This window comes from Taudactylus pleione, unplaced genomic scaffold (genome assembly GCF_031769625.1).
Source record: "Taudactylus pleione unplaced genomic scaffold, aTauple2 ptg000019l, whole genome shotgun sequence".
NCBI classification, from domain to species: Eukaryota; Metazoa; Chordata; class Amphibia; order Anura; family Myobatrachidae; genus Taudactylus; species Taudactylus pleione.
The window spans coordinates 18,577,943-18,596,556 of NW_028284421.1; the positions used below are offsets into that span (position 1 = coordinate 18,577,943).

Below are 18,614 nucleotides of genomic sequence, written 5' to 3' on the forward strand. Positions count from 1 at the left end.
GCTGTTTTGCTAAATGGGTGTTTGGCATATTTTAACTTTGGTCTAGCACAAAATTTGTAAACAAAAATGCACAGAGTGAAAGGTGTCAAGTAATTTTTGTGTTTATTTTCAGTTTGGACGTATCATGACAATACCCCGGCATGTAAGCAGCAATGGATGGTATCATCAAGCTAAGTTGTTTTAATATAGTTTTGGGGTGGGTCAAAAGCCTTACTTTAAAATCTTTGAATTTCAGGTTGATCTGGGGCGGATTGTTCCGGCCATGCTCCCGGAAGCCGACCAACCTCAATCTCGTCCCAGGCGTAGGCATCGTAGGCATGCAAGGCCCCAGATATTTCGAACACGTGTCACCCTTTTTGGAATGCCCGATGATGTTTTAAGACGCTACCGTCTACCTCCCAAAATCATCATAGACACTCTCTCATTAATAGAAAGTGATCTTGAGCGGCAAATTGACAGTCCAACAGCAATACCACCACTGACGCAATTTATGGCGGTGTTACATTTCTGTGCCTCAGGATCGTTTCAAACAACGGTGGGAATAGTGGCGGGCATCTCCCAATCCTCCTTTTCCCGGATCCTGAGGGCAGTGATGGAGGCACTTTTCAAGCACCTCCATCATTTTATTCAAATGCCTTTGGATATGGGTGCCCTTAGTGTGGCCAAGGCCAATTTTTACCAATAGCTGCCTTCCAACACATCATAGGGGTTGTGGATGGTACTCACATACCACTTCAGCCTCCAGCCCGGCTGGAGGCCATATTTAGAAACAGGAAACACTATCACTCCCTGAATGTAATGGTGGTATGTGATGCCTCCCTCCAGATCCTGTCCCTGAATGCTAAATTACCCGGAAGTGCACATGACTCCTTCGTCATCCGGCAATCAGGGATATGGCACAAATTAACCAACCTACAAGCTGGTGATGCGTGGTTTCTGGGTAAGTGGAGACCTTTAGTACATAACAATGTTAAGCTTGATACACAGTGTTCCTGATGTTGTCAATTCTTTTCCATAGGAGACAGTGGATATCCTTGCATGTCCTGGCTGCTCACTCCTTATTTGGCTCCCACACCAGGCCCACAAAGTGCATTTAATTCCGCACTTACAGCCACCAGGCAAGTGGTGGAGTGCTGTATCGGCCTTTTAAAAGGCCGATTCAGATGCCTCCACCGCTCTGGTGGCGAGCTCATGTATTTGCCGGATATGGTGTCGAAAATTGTGGTCCTGTGTGGGATATTGCACAACATCGCCATAAGGAGTGGTGTCCCAATGCAGCCAGAGGATGCCTTACCTGAGGATGGCCCCCCCGAGGTTGGTCGGAGGTCAGTATGTGGGGGGCCATACGCGATGATGTGGTGGCCAGATTTTTTAGGTAAGTTTGAACAAAACAGTGTTTTAACCTAATGTGTTTGTGTTTGTTTGCGAACATCTAATTTTGTTTTCTTTTTTTCAACATCTTCGGTTTGTTCACATAATCTTTGGCACTACAACGCTCACTACTTCATGCTACCCTTACCAAACCTGGATCTGCTCATTTTTGGAATATATTCTGGAACCCATATCGCAACGCCATGTTTGTGGAATCATTTTGGCATGGTCCTTCCTCAACCAGTTCTTGATTTGTTTTTTTTTGTTTTTTTTTTATTGGGTATGTGTTGTATTTGAGATTCTCACTGTGTGTTTTTTTTGTGAGTGACCACTTTGATTTCTCAGTTATGTTGTGAATAAATGTTTGGAGAGTTAAATGTTCTTCCTTTTTTTGGACGTTACCAGCAAGTTTAACCAGGTTAACACACCTTACATTTGACTAAGGGGTAATCCAGTACTGACGCCAGTTGAGCAAAAATGAAATATGTTTTCAGGTTCCCAACCCACACCAAAAGGAAGCCTGTCCAATCATTTGGCTTTGTAAGATTCGCCTAAGCAGCTTGCCCACCAACTAGGAACCTGTAAAATGTAGAAATATCTAATTGCCACTACACACAAAAAGGGAAATGACATTGTTACTGTTATGTGTTTCTTGAGGGTGTTTTACATACAAATACAAAACCCAATCTAATTTTTAAAAAATGCAAAACCTTGCAGGAACAGTCTACTTATGTCAGGGTTAACTATCTTTGGTTTTGAAAAAACGAATGAGGCAGAACGTATATTAGAAATAAACAATTTATTTTGAAAAAGATAAAAACAAAAAAAAACTACTGCCGAAGGATGCCAGACAGCCGGTCAAGGGCCACAAGCACCCCAATTACATTTTGGCGCATGTGTGCCACACAATCTTCGACCTCTTGCCGACGCCTCTGTTCCTCTGTGGGTGAGAAAAGTGTGTGGATTAATCAAACAATAGGGAATCCACATTAAAAAAACAAAAACACAACGAAATCACTCCAAAACCAAAATTAAAAAAAAAAGGGGTGCTGCAAAAATTACAAGGCCTATGTAGAAATACCCACAGGTGTGATATGTGTATGTTGAAATCAGCAGGAAGAGGTAAAGGCAAACTGCTAAATCACCAAAAAAGAACCCAAAAATCACGAATAAAGGAACGACACATGATTACATACAAACAGTTTGTGGTTAAAAAAAACGCAAAAGAAAAACATACCGGTAGCCAAAACGGCAGATCCCGAAGTCCCTCCATCTTCATCCTCGGAGGAGCCTTCCTTCCCCAAAGAACGGGGCGGGGTTATCACGGACTCCGGGGAGGGGGTAATTGGAAGAGGGGTGGTTGGAGGAGAGGGGGAAGGGGGACGGAGGGGAAGGAGGCCCGACAGTTCCGGGAGAGGGTCTTGGAAGGCTTGGGAGGAGGGGGGAATAGGGGAATTATTTGGGGTGGAGTGTTGGCTGGGGGTGGGTGAGAGTGGGCGGGACCGCCGTCTGGCTGGACGGTGACGGCGTAGTCTTGCCTGTCCCCCTAAAAGATGTCAAACAAATTGTGGTTAGTTTCTGGCCAAATCCTGCCCAAATAACATTTTAAAATCACCCACCACCAACAAAAAACATGCAAATATGAGTAGAATGAATATATCAGAAATAGAGGGAAAACATGGTCATGCAGATATGAGGAGAATGAATAAATAGGACAGACATAAAAACATGCACACGCAGATATGATGAGAATGAAAAAATAGGACAGACATGAAAACATGCACACGCAGTTTGCCCCACAAAGACAAACATGAAAACCACAATACATAACACTTACTTTCCACTATCTGCATGCGAAAGCATGCCAGCAAGCGGGGCATTCGCCGTTGCAGGTCAGACCACCTGCGCTCCAGCTGGCCGATGTTGCAGCGTGAGCCGAAGGAGCGCAGGCGGGCCCGTGCCTCCACATACGCGGAACGCTTCTGCCGGTTGGTGATGGGTGGAGGTTGGCTGGTGATACGCCGATCCATCACCTCCGTTAGCACCAGCAGCTCACGCCTGGTGAATGCGGAGGCTCTCATGATGGCAATGGTGTTTTTCTTAAAATTCATTTTTGATAAAGTGTGCCAAAAATTTCTGATTGGCTAATGTAGCTTGGAAATTAACAGGAGCAATTTGATTGGTTAGTGTATGAGTCATGTGTTCGACAGGGCCAGAAATCTCTGGAGAGTTATGATAGGCTTGATGCAGTGACATGCGTAAGCAAATTTAAATAAAGAAATGAACCCCGGAAAATATGCGGGGATCCACAGCAATAGAACAATTGTCTCATTGTGGCTAACATGTTTTTTGAGCAATAAAAGCGAATGTTTAAGCCGTACGTATTCTGCGGGTAAACACAAACACGGACAAGAGTAAAGTTTCTTGCATTGTGTTGAAAAAAAAAAACCATTAAGCTAATTGATACATTGATTGGCATGATACGATTGATGGAGGTAGGCAGAATAAAGGAGCAGGTAATCGACATCTGACATGGCCACTTCCGGTTTATACTTGTGCGTGCGTTCCCTTCAAGCCATTTCGGGGATGTACGCTCGCTATTTCGCACGCTCGTTAGTTAGAGGAGGGGTCGTCTGAGTTTGGGGAGGATTTTTAGATGCGATCGAAAATACGAGCGAGCCCTTGAATTTAAATATTTTTGTACGTACGCCTAATGTACGTGCGCCCGTTTGCGAGTGGCTCTGAATGAGGGCCAGAGTTCCTCTCAAATGAGATCAAGGCAGCAAACAATAGGCCGGCTCAGCTTTTCCGTACAGTGAAGATGCTTTGCAAACCAGCATGCCTGCAGCATGATGAAACCCTCTCCCAGTCAAGATGCAATGAGTTTGCAAAATTCTTTGCAGATAAAGTATCCTCCATCCGGGCTGGAATCCCCACAGTGCCATCAAAGGCGTGCCAAACTACCAAGCCTTCCAAGGTAAGCCACCTGTCTCCCTGGAACAGCTTTGACATAATGGATGTAAAAGACATTGCTAAAAATTATCAGAATGTTGCGACCCACCACCTGTGATCTGGACCCTGCCTCAACCAAGCTTCTCATAGGGTGTATAGACATTATTGGCCCTGTAATTGCAAAAATAGTTCAATGCTCTTTGCAAACAGCCATTTTTCCAGAACCACTAAAGGAAGCAATTGTTAGACCACTTCTTAAAAAACCTAATTTAGACCCCCGACTGCATGACCAACTATAGACCAGTATTAAACCTTCCTTTTCTAGGAAAGGTCATTGAGAAAGTGGTGGCAATGCAACTGGAAACCCACCTATCTACCCATGATATTTATGATCCATTCCAGTCAGGATTCAGGAGAAGACATAGCACTGAAACAGCCCTGGTATGTGTGCTTAATGATCTTCTGATGGCAAGAGACAGAGGTGATTGTTCAATCCTAATCCTTCTGGATCTCTCAGCAGCATTTGATACTGTGGTCCATGGGATTCTAATTGAGCACCTGAAAAATTTCTGTGGACTGGATGGCACAGTCCTTAGATGGTTCAAATCATTTCTCACTGGCAGGTCACAGAGAGTTTCTTCTGGAGTAAACTCTTCATCACCAGTGTCACTTCCATGCGGTGTCCCACAAGGTTCTATACTAACTCCCATGCTTTTTGCAGGATACATGCTACCATTGGGTGAAATAGTCAGACGTCATGGCCTGGTCTACCACTGCTATGCAGATGATACACAACTGTACCTGTCCTTTGCTCCAGGTACAAAGGACCCAATAACAACCCTAAATGGCTGCCTAGCTGAGCTTCAGGAGTGGATGAGTGCCAGTTGGCTGTGACTGAACCCTGATACAACAGAGGTTCTTATGATAGGTAACAGGACAGTGCTACAGCATAGCCAACCAACAGGACTTACGCTTGGGGGTTCAGAATTACAAAACACTAAACATGTGCGGAATCTTGGTGTTGTCCTGGATAGTGGCTTGACACTTAAACATCAGGTATCAACCACAATCAAATCCTCATTCTTTCATTTGAGGAACATAGCCAGAATCAAGCACTTAATTCCCTCAGAAGATCTGCCTAAAGTCATACATGCATTTATATCATCACGCCTAGACTACTGCAACGCCCCCTACCTCGGTCTCCCAGCAAAAGAATTACACCGCTTGCAGATGGTACAAAACGCAGCTGCCAGGCTATTAACCAACCAGCCCTGTTCCAGCCACATAACACCCATTCTCTACTCCCTTCACTGGCTGCCTGTCAGATGGTGAATTGCTTTCAAGATTGGATTAATAACTTACAAAGCCCTTCATGACCATGGCCCAGGGTACCTGAAGCAGCTTCTGATTCCTTACTGTCCCACTCGATTACTGCGATCCATTGATGAAGGACTATTAACAGTACCTAGAATCTCACGGAATTCGTCTGGGGGTCGAGCTTTCAGTTTTGTGGCTCCAACCTTTTGGAACTCACTTCCCCGCACAGTTCAAGAGGCCTCCACTCTAGAATCCTTCAAAAATAGACTCAAGACTCACCTATTCACCCAAGCATTTCACTAATGTCCCTTGTTTAAGCTTATTTTGTATTTTGTACTGTAAATGTAAAGCACTTTGAGTCATTTAGGAGAAAAGCGCTATATAAATAAAATTATTATTATTATTAATTACCTGTTTTATTTGTAAGGAGACGTAGAGGGAAATCCTTTCCTGGATTAAAATGTTTCTAAAACATAAAGATACAATTTGTGTATCTACATTTGTGTTTAATATGTGTGAATTATGCTAAGGGTATAACTTTCAAATTGAAAAAAGTGCTTTAAAGAGTCTAACCAAAGCTGAACTACAATATATTGGTCTTAGGGCCTGATTCATTATGGATCGCAATTGCAATCACAGCTGTGATTACGCACGCAGTTCTGCTGAATATGCTAATGTTTGCAACCACTCAGCCAGCATAGAGATAGAGACTCCCACTGCTGCTTTCTCACATCTGTAATACCTCACAGTCCTGCGTATACATTGGGGATATCGAGTAACATAGGTCCATCACGCAGAATTACAGCAGCTCTGACCTGTCTCAGAAATTGCATCTCTCGTCGCACTTAGTGAGTTCTCAAGGTGCGTATGACGTCGCAGTGGCCATAATCTGCATAATGTGGGCCGATGCGATACAGTAACCTTCAGTATTTGGGGAAGTGATATTTGAAATGAATATAATCTAAACTTTTATTTTGATTCTCCCTATCATATATGAAGTAAGTTTCAGGTACTGTATGTAACTTGCTTAATCTAGTTATTTCCTTTACTAGTAACATTATACACACCGTAGAAAATTATCATTGAAGAATTCCTTACTGGTCAGTTCAAGGGTTGTCCATTATGTACTAACAAATTATGGCCCTCATTCAGAGCCATATGCTCTGAGCAGAGCGCACGCTCTGAATGAGGGCCGCCCTCCATAAAAATGGAGTAACTGATGAACAGCAATTTCCTCCTAAAAGCCAGAACACAGGTGAAAATGTCCGTCAGACAAGTTTGTTAAATGTTTGATCTAAACAATTTGTTCAAACAACAGTTTTTGTCCATCTTCCGGCATTTGGGAGCAAATTGCTGATTGTCATTTGCTTTCATACCTTACCAGATTTTCATTCCAACCAATCAACTAGTTGGTTGGTTGGATGTAAGTTGGTCTAGGGTGTGGCCAGCTTAACTCTACAAATGGGCCAGGCATCTCTGGAGTTTATACATTAATGGCCTGATTCAGTACCGATCGCAAGTGCGAATATGGACGCAGTTCGGATGATTGTTTGCCATTGCGCATGCGTATAAACCACACTGCGCAATCGCTGCGATCGCATTGCAGTTACAGACACACAGAGGAATCCAAGTGCGTGACAGACTGAGCATTTGGGGGGGTTGGTCAGAAAAACGGAGGCGTGATTTCGTTTGAATGATATTTCATGGGTGTGCATAAATTAGGCACTGTGATTGCATACGCAGCTTGAGTACTTACTGCGTGCGACGAGTCTCGCAGTTTCTGCAGCTGGTCACGCCTGCTGTAAATGCTGAGTGACGGGTCGGTGTGCATCGATGGTACCAATGTATATGCAGATAAGCAAGGTTGGATGCATATGAGAATGCAGCAGTGGGCGTCCCTATGCCGGCTGTGCTTTGGCAAGCATTAGCAAATTTTTGCAGCTGCGATCCGTAGGCAATTGCAGTTGCATTAGCAACTGCAAATCGGTAACTGAATCAGGCCCTAAAGTTGGCCACACACTAGACCAACTTTCATCCAACCATCCAACTAGTTGATTGGTTGGAATGAAAATATGGTAAGGAGTGGGAGTAAATGGTGATCAGCAATTTGCTCCTAAATGCCAGAACACAGGTGAAAATGGTCGTCAGACAAGTTTGTTAATTGTTTGATCTAAACAATTTGTTCAAACAACAGTTTTTGTCCATTTTCTGGCGTTTGGGAGCAAATTGCTGATTGTAATTTGCTTTCATACTTTTACCAGATTTTCATTCCAACCAATCAACTAGTTGGCTGGTTGGATGTAAGTTGGTCTAGTGTGTGGCCAGCTTTAGTCTATGACAATCTGAAATTCTGTAGATTACCAATCTCTGTGAAATAGTGCTAACCTGGGAGATTTGTCTGAATCAGTGTAGAAATGACAGCACACAGAAACTGCTACAAAACATGTCTTTACTTTCCAGCTGCATTACCAATATGCCCACTAGAGGGAATCTTCCAGGGCAGAGACTGGGTGGAATGAGGTCACTGCCATCAACCATGTAACACACACATCTACAAAGCTGACTTCTTGAAGCGTCATTAACAATTACTATCCTGGTTATTGCCAGAAATACAGATGGTCGGCAGGTTTGCTTCAATATTGCTGATTTCACTAGAACATATAAACATTAGTTAAAAAAACTCATACTGGCTATAGTAAGACACATATAAATTTAAGCATTTAGTACAAATAAACCCTGTATATTTACACAGTATTAGGTAATAACCAAACATTTTCCTGATGCTTGTTATAGATGATTCAGCCATCATTACCAGACGTCAGAGACATTGGAAATCACTCAAAGACATCAACATTCCTTCTTCTGGGACTCACTTCTGATCCAGATCTCCAACTTGTGCTTTTTTATTTGTTCCTCATGATGTACCTGCTGACATTAATTGGTAATATTGGCATTTACTTAATTATCCGCATCTCTCCCAGCCTCCAAACACCCATGTACATTTTCCTGAGCTATTTATCTCTCACTGACCTTTGCTATGCTTCTTCAGTTGTTCCCAACACTATGGCTCATCTTCTTAAACAGAATGGAGATATAACCAGCTTTAGTTGTGCAATTCAACTGTTTATGTTTTCATCCTTTGGTTCCACTGAATGTCTTCTCTTTGGAATGATGGCATATGACCGATATGTAGCCATATGCAACCCACTGCGTTATGGATCCATCATGACAATACAAATGTGCAATCTACTTGTTGCTGCTTCATACTTTGCTTCTGTGGTCCAAGCTGCCATCCAAACTGGTTTCACATTCAGCTTGACTTTTTGTGGTTCTAATATTATTAATCATTTTCTCTGTGATGCTCTTCCACTTATAAGACTTTCATGCTCAGATACATTCCTAAATGAGTTACTCATCTCCATTTGTGCAGCTATCATAGGAGGAGGCTCGCTCTCTATTATCCTAATATCTTACCTTTGGATTGCGGTCACTGTTGTCAATATACCTTCACCTCAAGGAAAAAAAAGAGCCTTTTCCACATGTGCCTCCCACCTGTTATGTGTCACTTTATTCTATGGTACAGTTCTGTTCAATTACCTTCATCCATACGGTGTTTCCTTAATGCATCAAGAAATAGTGGCCTCTGTCTTTTACACAGTGGTTATTCCAATGCTGAATCCACTCATCTACAGTTTAAGGAACACAGAAGTAAGACATATCCTGCATCAGCTCTTCACTCAAAGAATTACCATACGTTTATGGTTCTTGCACATCTAGAATCGGACAAATCAAATTGTGGATTTTATTTGAATTTTGGTTTAAATGCAAATAGTTTTGCTCATATTTTCCTGAAAGCTGTACTTCAATAAAGCGGGCAATTGGAATGACACACAAACATCATTGTTACACTTGGGGCAGGATGTATAAAAGCCTATATTGCGGTAAAAACTTTGAAAACCCCCATTTTCTGAGTTTTGGCCGCATTTCCATATGTACCAAGCTCTGGAATGTGATACATTCCGGAGCTTGGACCAGGTGAGTAACGCCATTTTTATTATAGTGTTACCCAATAGAAACCTATGGGATTCTTACCGCATTTCCCTCTGAAAGGGATCCAATCGGGTCCCCAGCACCTCCCGCGGCGGGCATGTCAGTTTTCTAACTAAAATGAACAAAGATTATATGGAATTTATCTGATATACTGTAAGGAAGCATCTTAAAGTTCTGATCTTACTCTTTTAAAGTGTACTATGAAGTAGAGATGTGCACTGACCCTCATGTTTTGGTTTTGGATTTGGATCTGGATCTCCACTGGTTTTGGATCTGGATTGGTTTTGCCAAAACCTCACCTCCGTGTTTTGTATTTCGGTTTTGGTTTTGAATCTGGATTTTTTCTTAAAAAATCATAAAAACAGCTAAAATCACATAACATGGGCCTATTTTTGTTCCTACAGTATTATTAACCTCAATAACATTTATTTCCACTTTTGACCACCTCACAGCTCACAATATTGATTTTTTTCATCTAGTTTAGGCCCAAAATTTGCACCAAGATAGCTGGCAGCAGTGGGCGGCACAAACACTTGGCAGTTCAACTTCAAACATAGCACATCAGGAAACACTTTTATTATTCAAGAGAGGCCTGAAGTATGTATGCAGTTGAAGGCAGGGCAGGGACAAGGAAGGTTGATTGGTAGTAAATTGAATTTTGTCTTTTGATTCCGAAGAAAATTTATGAAGGAGAGGAGGAGGCATTTACAAAAAAAATGTGATACATTCACATCAGTCCTTGCCACAGAAGAATCCTTGAGCATGGCTGCTGCTGGGAGTTGATTTTCTCATCCCAGAAGGGGACCAGGAAGAGTGCTTTCCAAAAGCAAACAATTGACTTAAATAATCCTTTGCAAACCTTCTATAAAGGCATTTCCCAACTTCTACAGGGACATAAAAAAAACATAGTTAGTTAGTGGCCTCAAAGTGCCACTTAACCAGTACAGATATGTGGACAAGTGTAAGATCTGTGATAAATGGCAATGGTAGCCAACGCTGGTCCTCGAGAGCTACCAACAGTGCATGTTTTCTAGGTCTCCTCACAGAATCACAACTATAATAATTAACTCCACCTGTTGATCTTTCTAAATGTTTTGGTGAGTAATGAATACACCTGTGCACCAGCTAGGTCATCTGGAAAATGTGAGCTCTCGAGTACCGAGGTTGGCTACCCCTGATTTAAGGTCTTACGTTGTGTCTTTCTTGAGCTTCTGCAGCTAGGAGTGGATTTTTATCCCAGAAGGGGACCATGAAGAGTGCTTCCAAAAAACAATTGCAAACCTTCTGTAAAGGCATTTTCCAACCTGTACAGGGACATTAAAAAAACAGTTAGTTAGTGGCCTTCAAACTGCCGTTGTTCCCACTGTCCACTTAACCATATCAGATATGTGAACAAGCGGAACAGAGCATTAAATGCAACATTTCAGATTTAATGTTAAAGTCTTTCTTGGGTATTCTTTCTTGATCGCCTTGCCTGCTTGCTGGGAGTGGATTTTTTTCATCCCAGAAGGGGACCAGGAACAGGAAGTGTGCTTTCCAAAAATAGATAAACAATTGTCTTAAATAATCCTTTGCAAACCTTCTGTTCTGTAAAGGAATTTCCCAACTTGTACAGGGACATTAAAAAAAAAACAGAGTTAGTGAGTGGCCTTCAAGTTGCCGTTGTTTCCATTGTCCACTTAACCATATTACTTAGATATGTGAACAAGCAGAACAGAGCATTAAATGTAACATTTCAGTTTAAGGTTTAAGTTTTACATTGTGTCTGGAGATCACTTAGAAAGCAGAGAAATAGCTCCACCACAAGTGGCAGATGACTAAACTCACACACAAAGGTTTAATAGAAATAGATAAAACACCAGATCAACTGTTTACCCTGGAGGATCTGTCTGATTCATAATGGTGCCCCAAGATCAAGTTTGGGCAATAGTGAGCACAGATAACATGGAGGCCTTTGTTATTCCACTGCCTGCATGCCAACCAATACCTCCCAGACTATACCCACTGGGGGGACCAGGTCTTGATAATGACCATCCCCAGAGCCGTAACTAGACTTTTTGGTGCCCTGTGCCAGAAAGAGCATTGGCACCCCCCTCATTTTTCAAAGGACATAATGCACCCAAAAAGGGCCATTGCTTCATGGGAAGGGCCAGGAAAGAGATAGGAGAGGCCAGGAGATGCTGGGGATGAAATAAGAGGAAGCTACAAGCAAGAATGATAATAAACAGAAATTTTACAGGCCCAAACAGCGCCCCCTGACCTGTGGCGCCCTGTGCAATGGCACCGTCCACCCTACCCTAGCTACGGTCCTGACCATCCCCATCTGTTGCTAGACCTTCTTCTTCCAAACCATCCATCCTGGACTTCCTGTCCAAAAAGGGTGAGCAGGGTACAGAAAGAAGAGCTGGATGTCCCCAATGACATTTTTTTTCATCTGTAATAGATAGATGATGTGGAGAGAGAAGAGCTTCAAATGTTGGAACAGGGGCTCCCACCTATTTGGCTTCCCTCCAGAAAGCAGAGCTCTGTTCCTCAGGAAGTGTCTATGCTTGAGCTGATAGGTAGTCTCTGTCTGTTGGTAAACACCCTTCAGGAGATGGCAACCAAGAATAACAACAACTATAATAATCTGTCCACTGATAACCAGCCTAATCCCTTAACAGCAACATACCACATATGGCCAACTCATAACATGACACCAAGTTTGCAGCCTCCTCTTCCTTATGACACTAATCCAGTCACCCTGGTTGATCAATCAGCAATGTGTGGTCCACCCAATTTTTGGCCTTCTACATTCTAACATCATAATAACACAGTATAGCACACTAGTCTTATATTCTTTGCTTTTGTTTATGTTTTTGAATAGAACAGTTTTAGAATTTAGGATGTCCACTTTATATAGGTTTGTAAATATAGGCTTTAGTTTTTTAGAGCATATAACTTTATAAGCTGTTAGGATAACATTTCTGCTATGTTAAGATGAAAAAAAAACAACTTTTTGTAAACCAATAACTTAAAAATAAAACACTTTCCATTGCAATATTCATGTTTGTTTGTTTTAAAAAAAAAATAGATTTTTTTATTAATGGTTTTGTTTACAAAATGCAATAAAAATATTTATCAAAATTAAAAAAATATATATATTTTTTTAAATATTTTTCACTGATGGTGTTTTTTTTACACTGTGGGTTAACCCCTGAAAGAGGCAGCAGCCCCATGACAGACAGCAGCACAGCACCCCTGCGGAGCTACGCCGATGACAGTGACAGCCAGGTGTAGCTAACACGCACACAAAAAAATTGTTTATTTATTTTATGGGGAGCAGCCCTTGACAGACAGCAGCACAGCACCCCTGAGCAGCTGCGCCGATGACAGTGACAGCCAGGTGTAGCTAACACGCACAAAAAAAAATGTTTATTTATTTTATGGGCAGCAGCCCTTGACAGACAGCAGCACAGCACCCCTGCTTACCTACTCTGATGACAGGTGTGGCTAACACACCACATAAAAAAAATTGTTTATTTTTTAACACTGGGGTGAATCCCTGAAAAGAGGCAGCAGCCCCATAACAGACAGCAGCACAGCACCCCTGCACTGATGACAAGTGTGGTTAACACTAATTTATTTTTATTTTTTTCACACTGGGGGTGGGTGAAGAGCAACCCTGAAGGACAGAGCACCCCCTGGACAACACAGCACTAGAGCCAGCCAGCCCCTATGGACAGGACAACAGCCAGCCCCTATGGACAGGACAACGACAGGCAGCCAGCCCCTAAGGACAGGATAACGACAGCCAGCCAGCCCCTATGAACATGACATCAGCCAGCCCCTCTATAGATAACAGCCAGCCCTTATGGACAACAGTAGCCAGCCCCTATGCACAGCGTCAGCGTGCAATTAACAATAACAACAGCACAGCTCCCTCCCTCTTCACTCTCCACAGCCGGAATGAAAAATGGCGGCAAATCGCGGGACCCTTATAGAATCCAAAACCCGCGAGAATCCGACAGCGGAATTATGATGTTTTGCCTCGTTTTCAGATCCAAGTCAGTCGGGAAAACCCGAGCTAACTCTGATCTGCCTCGGATCCCCGTACTTCGGGTGGAATCGGTTCTCAGGGAACCGAACACACTCATCTCTACTATGAAGTAGCTTTTAACCCCTGCCATCTATCCCCTAATCTTTCTTCCTACTCTTATGGAGGCATTTCTTTTAGTATGCGGGGCAATTTAGTTATGGGACTGTTCCCACCATTTGAATTTATTTGATTAGTCAGTGGTTGCCTCATTGCTTCAGATACTGATTTAGATTCTGTAAATTAATTAAAATAATTAAATAAGTGTCTAAAAAATGTATGTAGAATGAAAGGGATGCCAGTGACTGCAAATGTTATTTTTTAAGAAATAGTTAATGCAAAAGTTCACTGTATAAAATTCCTAATTGTTATAGATTCATTAAGTTATGGTACCTTTGTCCAGGCTAATCATAAATGATTGAACTCTGAAGCCTCAGGAAATCTAGATTAATATTCCTTTTCAGATATGATAAAGGACACTGAATTCTCATATACAGGTTGAGTCTCCCATATCCAAATATTCCAAAATACGGATTATTCCGAAATACGGAATTATTTTGGCATGACTGAGATAATGAAACCTTTTGATTTTTGATGGTTCAATGTACACAAACTTTGTCTAAGGCACAAATTATCATAAATATTGTATAAAATGACCTTCAGGCTCTGTGTATAAGCTGTATATGAAAAAAAATTCATTTCTGCACACAAACTTTGCTTGAGCCATAAAATTATTGAAAATATTGTATAAAATGACCTGCAGGCTGTGTGTATAAGGAGTATATAACACATAAATGCATTCTGTGTATATTTTAGGGGTGTGCACCGGCCACTTTTCGTGTTTTGTGTTTTGGTTTTGGATCTGGATCTTTCTTCGTGTTTTGGATCTGGATTGGTTTTGCCAAAACCACCCTTCCGTGTTTTGGGTTCTGGGGTTTGTGTTTTGGATCTGTATTTTTTTGAAAAAAAGCATAAAAACAGCTAAAATCACAGAATTTGTAGGTTTTTCTGCTCCTATGCTATTATTAACCTCAATAACCTTAATTTCTACTCATTTCCAGTCTATTCTGAACACCTCACACCTCACAATAGTGTTTTTATGTCCAAAAGGTTGCACCGAGGTAGCTGGATGACTATGCTAAGCGACACGAGTGGGCGGCACAAACACGTGACCCATCTAGGTGTGATACTGCAGTGGCAGACAGGATGGCAGTTTGAAAAACTAGGCCCCAAACTGTACATAATGCAAAGAAAAAAAGAGGTGCAAGATGGAATTGTCCTTGGGCCCTCCCACCCACCCTTATGTTGTATAAACAGGACATGCACACTTTAACAAACCAATCATTTCAGCGCCAGGGTCTGCCACACAACTGTGGCTGAAATGATTGGTTCGTTTGGGCCCCCACAAAACAAGCTGGCAATTAATGTGTCCCTGTACAAACTGGCTCTACGGAGGCAAGATGTCATCCTCATCCTCCTCATCCACCGATTCCTCACCCTCTTCAGTCTGTACATCCTCATCCTCACAAAGAATTAACTCGTCCCCACTTGAATCCACCACCACAGGTCCCTGGAGGCTGGTCTCTATGGAAGAGCTGATAATTCATTTTGATGAACATAATCTTCTCCACATTCTGTGGAAGCAACCTCCTACGCCTTTCGCTGACAAGGTTCCCGGCTGCACTAAACACTCTTTCAGAGTACACACTGGAGGGGGGGCAACTCAGGTAAAATAGAGCCAGTTTGTACAGGGGCCTCCAAATTGCCTCTTTTTCCTGCCAGTACAGGTATGGACTGTCTGACATGCCTACTTGGATGCTGTCACCGATGTAATCCTCCACCATTCTGTCAATGGTGACAGTATCATATACAGTGACAGTAGACATGTCAGAAATTGTTGCCAGGTCCTTCAGTCCGGACCAGATGTCCAAACTTGGTCCTGCCTGCCCTGCATCACCACCAGCGGGTTGCTTAGGATACCTAACTTTTTTCCTGGCAGCCCCAGTTGCGGGAGAAAATGAAGAAGGAGCTGTTGACGTGTCACGTTTCGCTTCAGCTGACAGTGTGTTCACCAGCAGGTCTTTGCACCTCTGCAGGCTTGTGTCGGCCGGAAAGAGAGACACCACATAGGCTTTAAACCTAGGATCGAGCACGGTGGCCAAAATGTAGTGGTCTGATTTCAACAGATTGACCACCCTGGAATCCTGGCAAAGCGAATGAAGGGCTTCATCCACAAGTCCCACATGCCGAGCGGAATCGCTCCGTCTTAGCTCCTCCTTCACTTTCTCCAGCTGCTTCTGCAAAAGCCTGATGAGGGGAATGACCTGACTCAAGCTGGCAGTGTCTGAACTGACTTCACGTGTGGCAAGTTCGAAGGGCTGGAGAACCTTGCACAACACGGAAATCATTCTCCACTGCGCTTGAGTCAGGTGCATACCCCCTCCTTTGCCTATGTCATAGGTGGATGTATAGGCTTGAATGGCCTTTTGCTGCTCCTCCATCCTCTGAAGCATATAGAGGGTTGAGTTCCACCGCGTCACAACCTCTTGCTTCAGGTGATGGCGGGGCAGGTTCAAGAGTGTTTGCTGGCGCTCCAGTCTTCGGCACGCAGTCGCTGAATGGCGAAAGTGGCCAGAAATTTTTCGGGCCACCCAAAGCGTCTCCTGCACGCCCGTCGCTTTTCAGAAAATTCTGCACCGCCAAGTTTATTGTGTGAGCAAAACATGGGACGTGCTGGAATTTGCCCAGATGTAATGCCTGCACAATATTGGTGGCGTTGTCAGATATCACAAATCCTCAGGAGAGTCTAAGTGGGGTAAGCCACTGGGCGATGATTTCCCTCAGTTTCTCTAAGAGGTTGTCGGTGGTGTGCCTCTTACTGAAACCGGTGATACACAGCGTAGCCTGCCTTGGAACGAGCTGGCGTTTCTGAGATGCTGCGACTGGTGACGCTGCTGCTGTTGCTGCGTAAGGTGATACATCTATCCAGTGGGCTGTCACAGTCATATAGTCCTTAGTCTGCCCTGTTCCACTTGTCCACATGTCCGTGGTTAAGTGGACATTGTGTACAACGGCATTTTTCAGGACACTGAGGACACTTTTTCTGACGTTTCTGTACAGTCTCGGTATCGCCTGCCTAGTGAAGTGGAATCTAGACGGGATTTGGAACCGGGGACACACTACCTCCAGCAATTGTCTAAATACCACTGCACTAATGGCGGATACCGGACGCACGTCTAACACCAACATAGCAGTCAAGGCCTCAGTTATACGTTTTGCTTCAGGATGACTGCTGTCGTACTTCATCCTCCTCGCTAAGGACTGTTGGAGGGTCAATTGTTTAGTAAAAGTAGTGGTGTTCCTACTTCCTCTCTGGGATGATGAACGACTCCCAGCAGCAGCAGCAGCAGGAGGCGTAGCAATGCAGGATCCTCCGAAGGAATCCGGGATAGGAGAGTCAGTCATGCCAGTGACATGGCCTGCAGGACTACTTCCGATCCTGACTAAGGAGGAAATTGACGAGGAGGGAGTTGACGGTGTGGTTTGCAGGCGCTTTGGATACAACAGGACAACGGGATTTAGGTGTCCCTGGACTGCTTACGGTCTTAGCCAAAGTTTCTGAACTTGACAGTAACTTATTATGAACGCGCTGCAGGTGCCGTGTAAGGGAGGATGTTCCTAGGTGGTTAACGTCCCTACCCCTACTTATTCCACCTTTACATAAGGTACATATGGCAAGACAGTTGTTGTCCGGATTTGGATAGAAATATTGCCAGACCAAAGAGGTGGAATGTTTGGTCTTCTGCCCAGGCATGACCGTGATGGGCTTTTTCATCCCACGGACAACAACTGTCTCCCCCGGAGCCTGATTTAAACAAACCACATCACCAGCAGAATCCTCCTCGCCAACTTCCTCCTCAGCGCCAGCTACACCTGTATCCTCATCTTGTTGTACTTCAACAGTGACATCTTCAATTTGCATATCAGCAAGTGGACTGTGGGTGCTCCTTTCAGCACTTGCAGGGGGCGTGCAAATGGTGGAAAGAGCCACCTCTTCCCGTCCAGTGCTGGGAAGGTCAGGCATCGCAACCACCACCACACTTGGACTCTCCTTGGGGATTTGTGATATCTTCTTAGAATGCACAGTTCTTCGCTGTGCTTTTGCCAGCTTAACTCTTTTGATTTTTTTAGTGGGAGGAGGGCTTCCATCGTCATGTGAAGCTGAACCACTAGTCATGAACATACTAGGGATCGACCTTAGCCGTTCCTTGCCACTCCGTGTTGTAAATGGCATATTGGCAAGTTTACGTTTCTCTTCAGCTGATTTAAATGTTTTTTTCAAGGTCATTTTCCTGAACTTTGTCATTTGGGATTGTATGTGCCCTCTATTATGACATTGGGCATCGGCCTTGGCAGACGACGTTGATGGCATGTTATCGTCTATGTCATGACTAGTGGCAGCAGCTTCAGCACTAGGAGGAAGAGGTTCTTGATCTTTCTCTATTTTATTTTATCGGAGAAAGTTTGGTCCTCCATTTATGTTATATCGATTTGATATATACGTGCGGCTAAACACAGAAAATATTTCTTTAGTTTTGCTGGAGAGTAGTGCACTTTGTGGGTTACACCAGCCTTTAAGAAATGAGCCAGCCGGCTCTTTACTTATGGGACACAGGCGCACGCTTGGCGCTGCTCCTTTGTTGATGCACGTGCGGCTACTGCGCACACAATTCACAAACACAGAAAATAATATTTTTTTTTGTTTGGACTGGAGTGTACTTTGGGGGTTACAGCACCCTTTAACGGTCAAGCCAGCCGGCCCTTTACTTATGACACAGGCGCACGCTTG

General features: G+C 43.4%; 1 protein-coding gene across 1 annotated transcript; it reads left to right on the top strand.

The window, feature by feature from the left end:
• Positions 1–8,433: 8,433 nt before the first annotated feature.
• Positions 8,434–9,417, top strand: LOC148540371 (olfactory receptor 5AP2-like). The gene has a single exon (XM_088444520.1). The coding sequence runs from the start codon at positions 8,434–8,436 to the stop codon at positions 9,415–9,417; it is 984 nt and encodes a 327-aa protein (XP_088300646.1).
• The last annotated feature ends 9,197 nt before the right edge of the window (positions 9,418–18,614 follow it).

What these genes read in the sequence shown, in the direction of transcription:
- LOC148540371 (XM_088444520.1), top strand. Translation starts at nt 8,434, where the DNA reads ATGATTCAGCCATCATTACCAGACGTCAGAGACATTGGAAATCACTCA.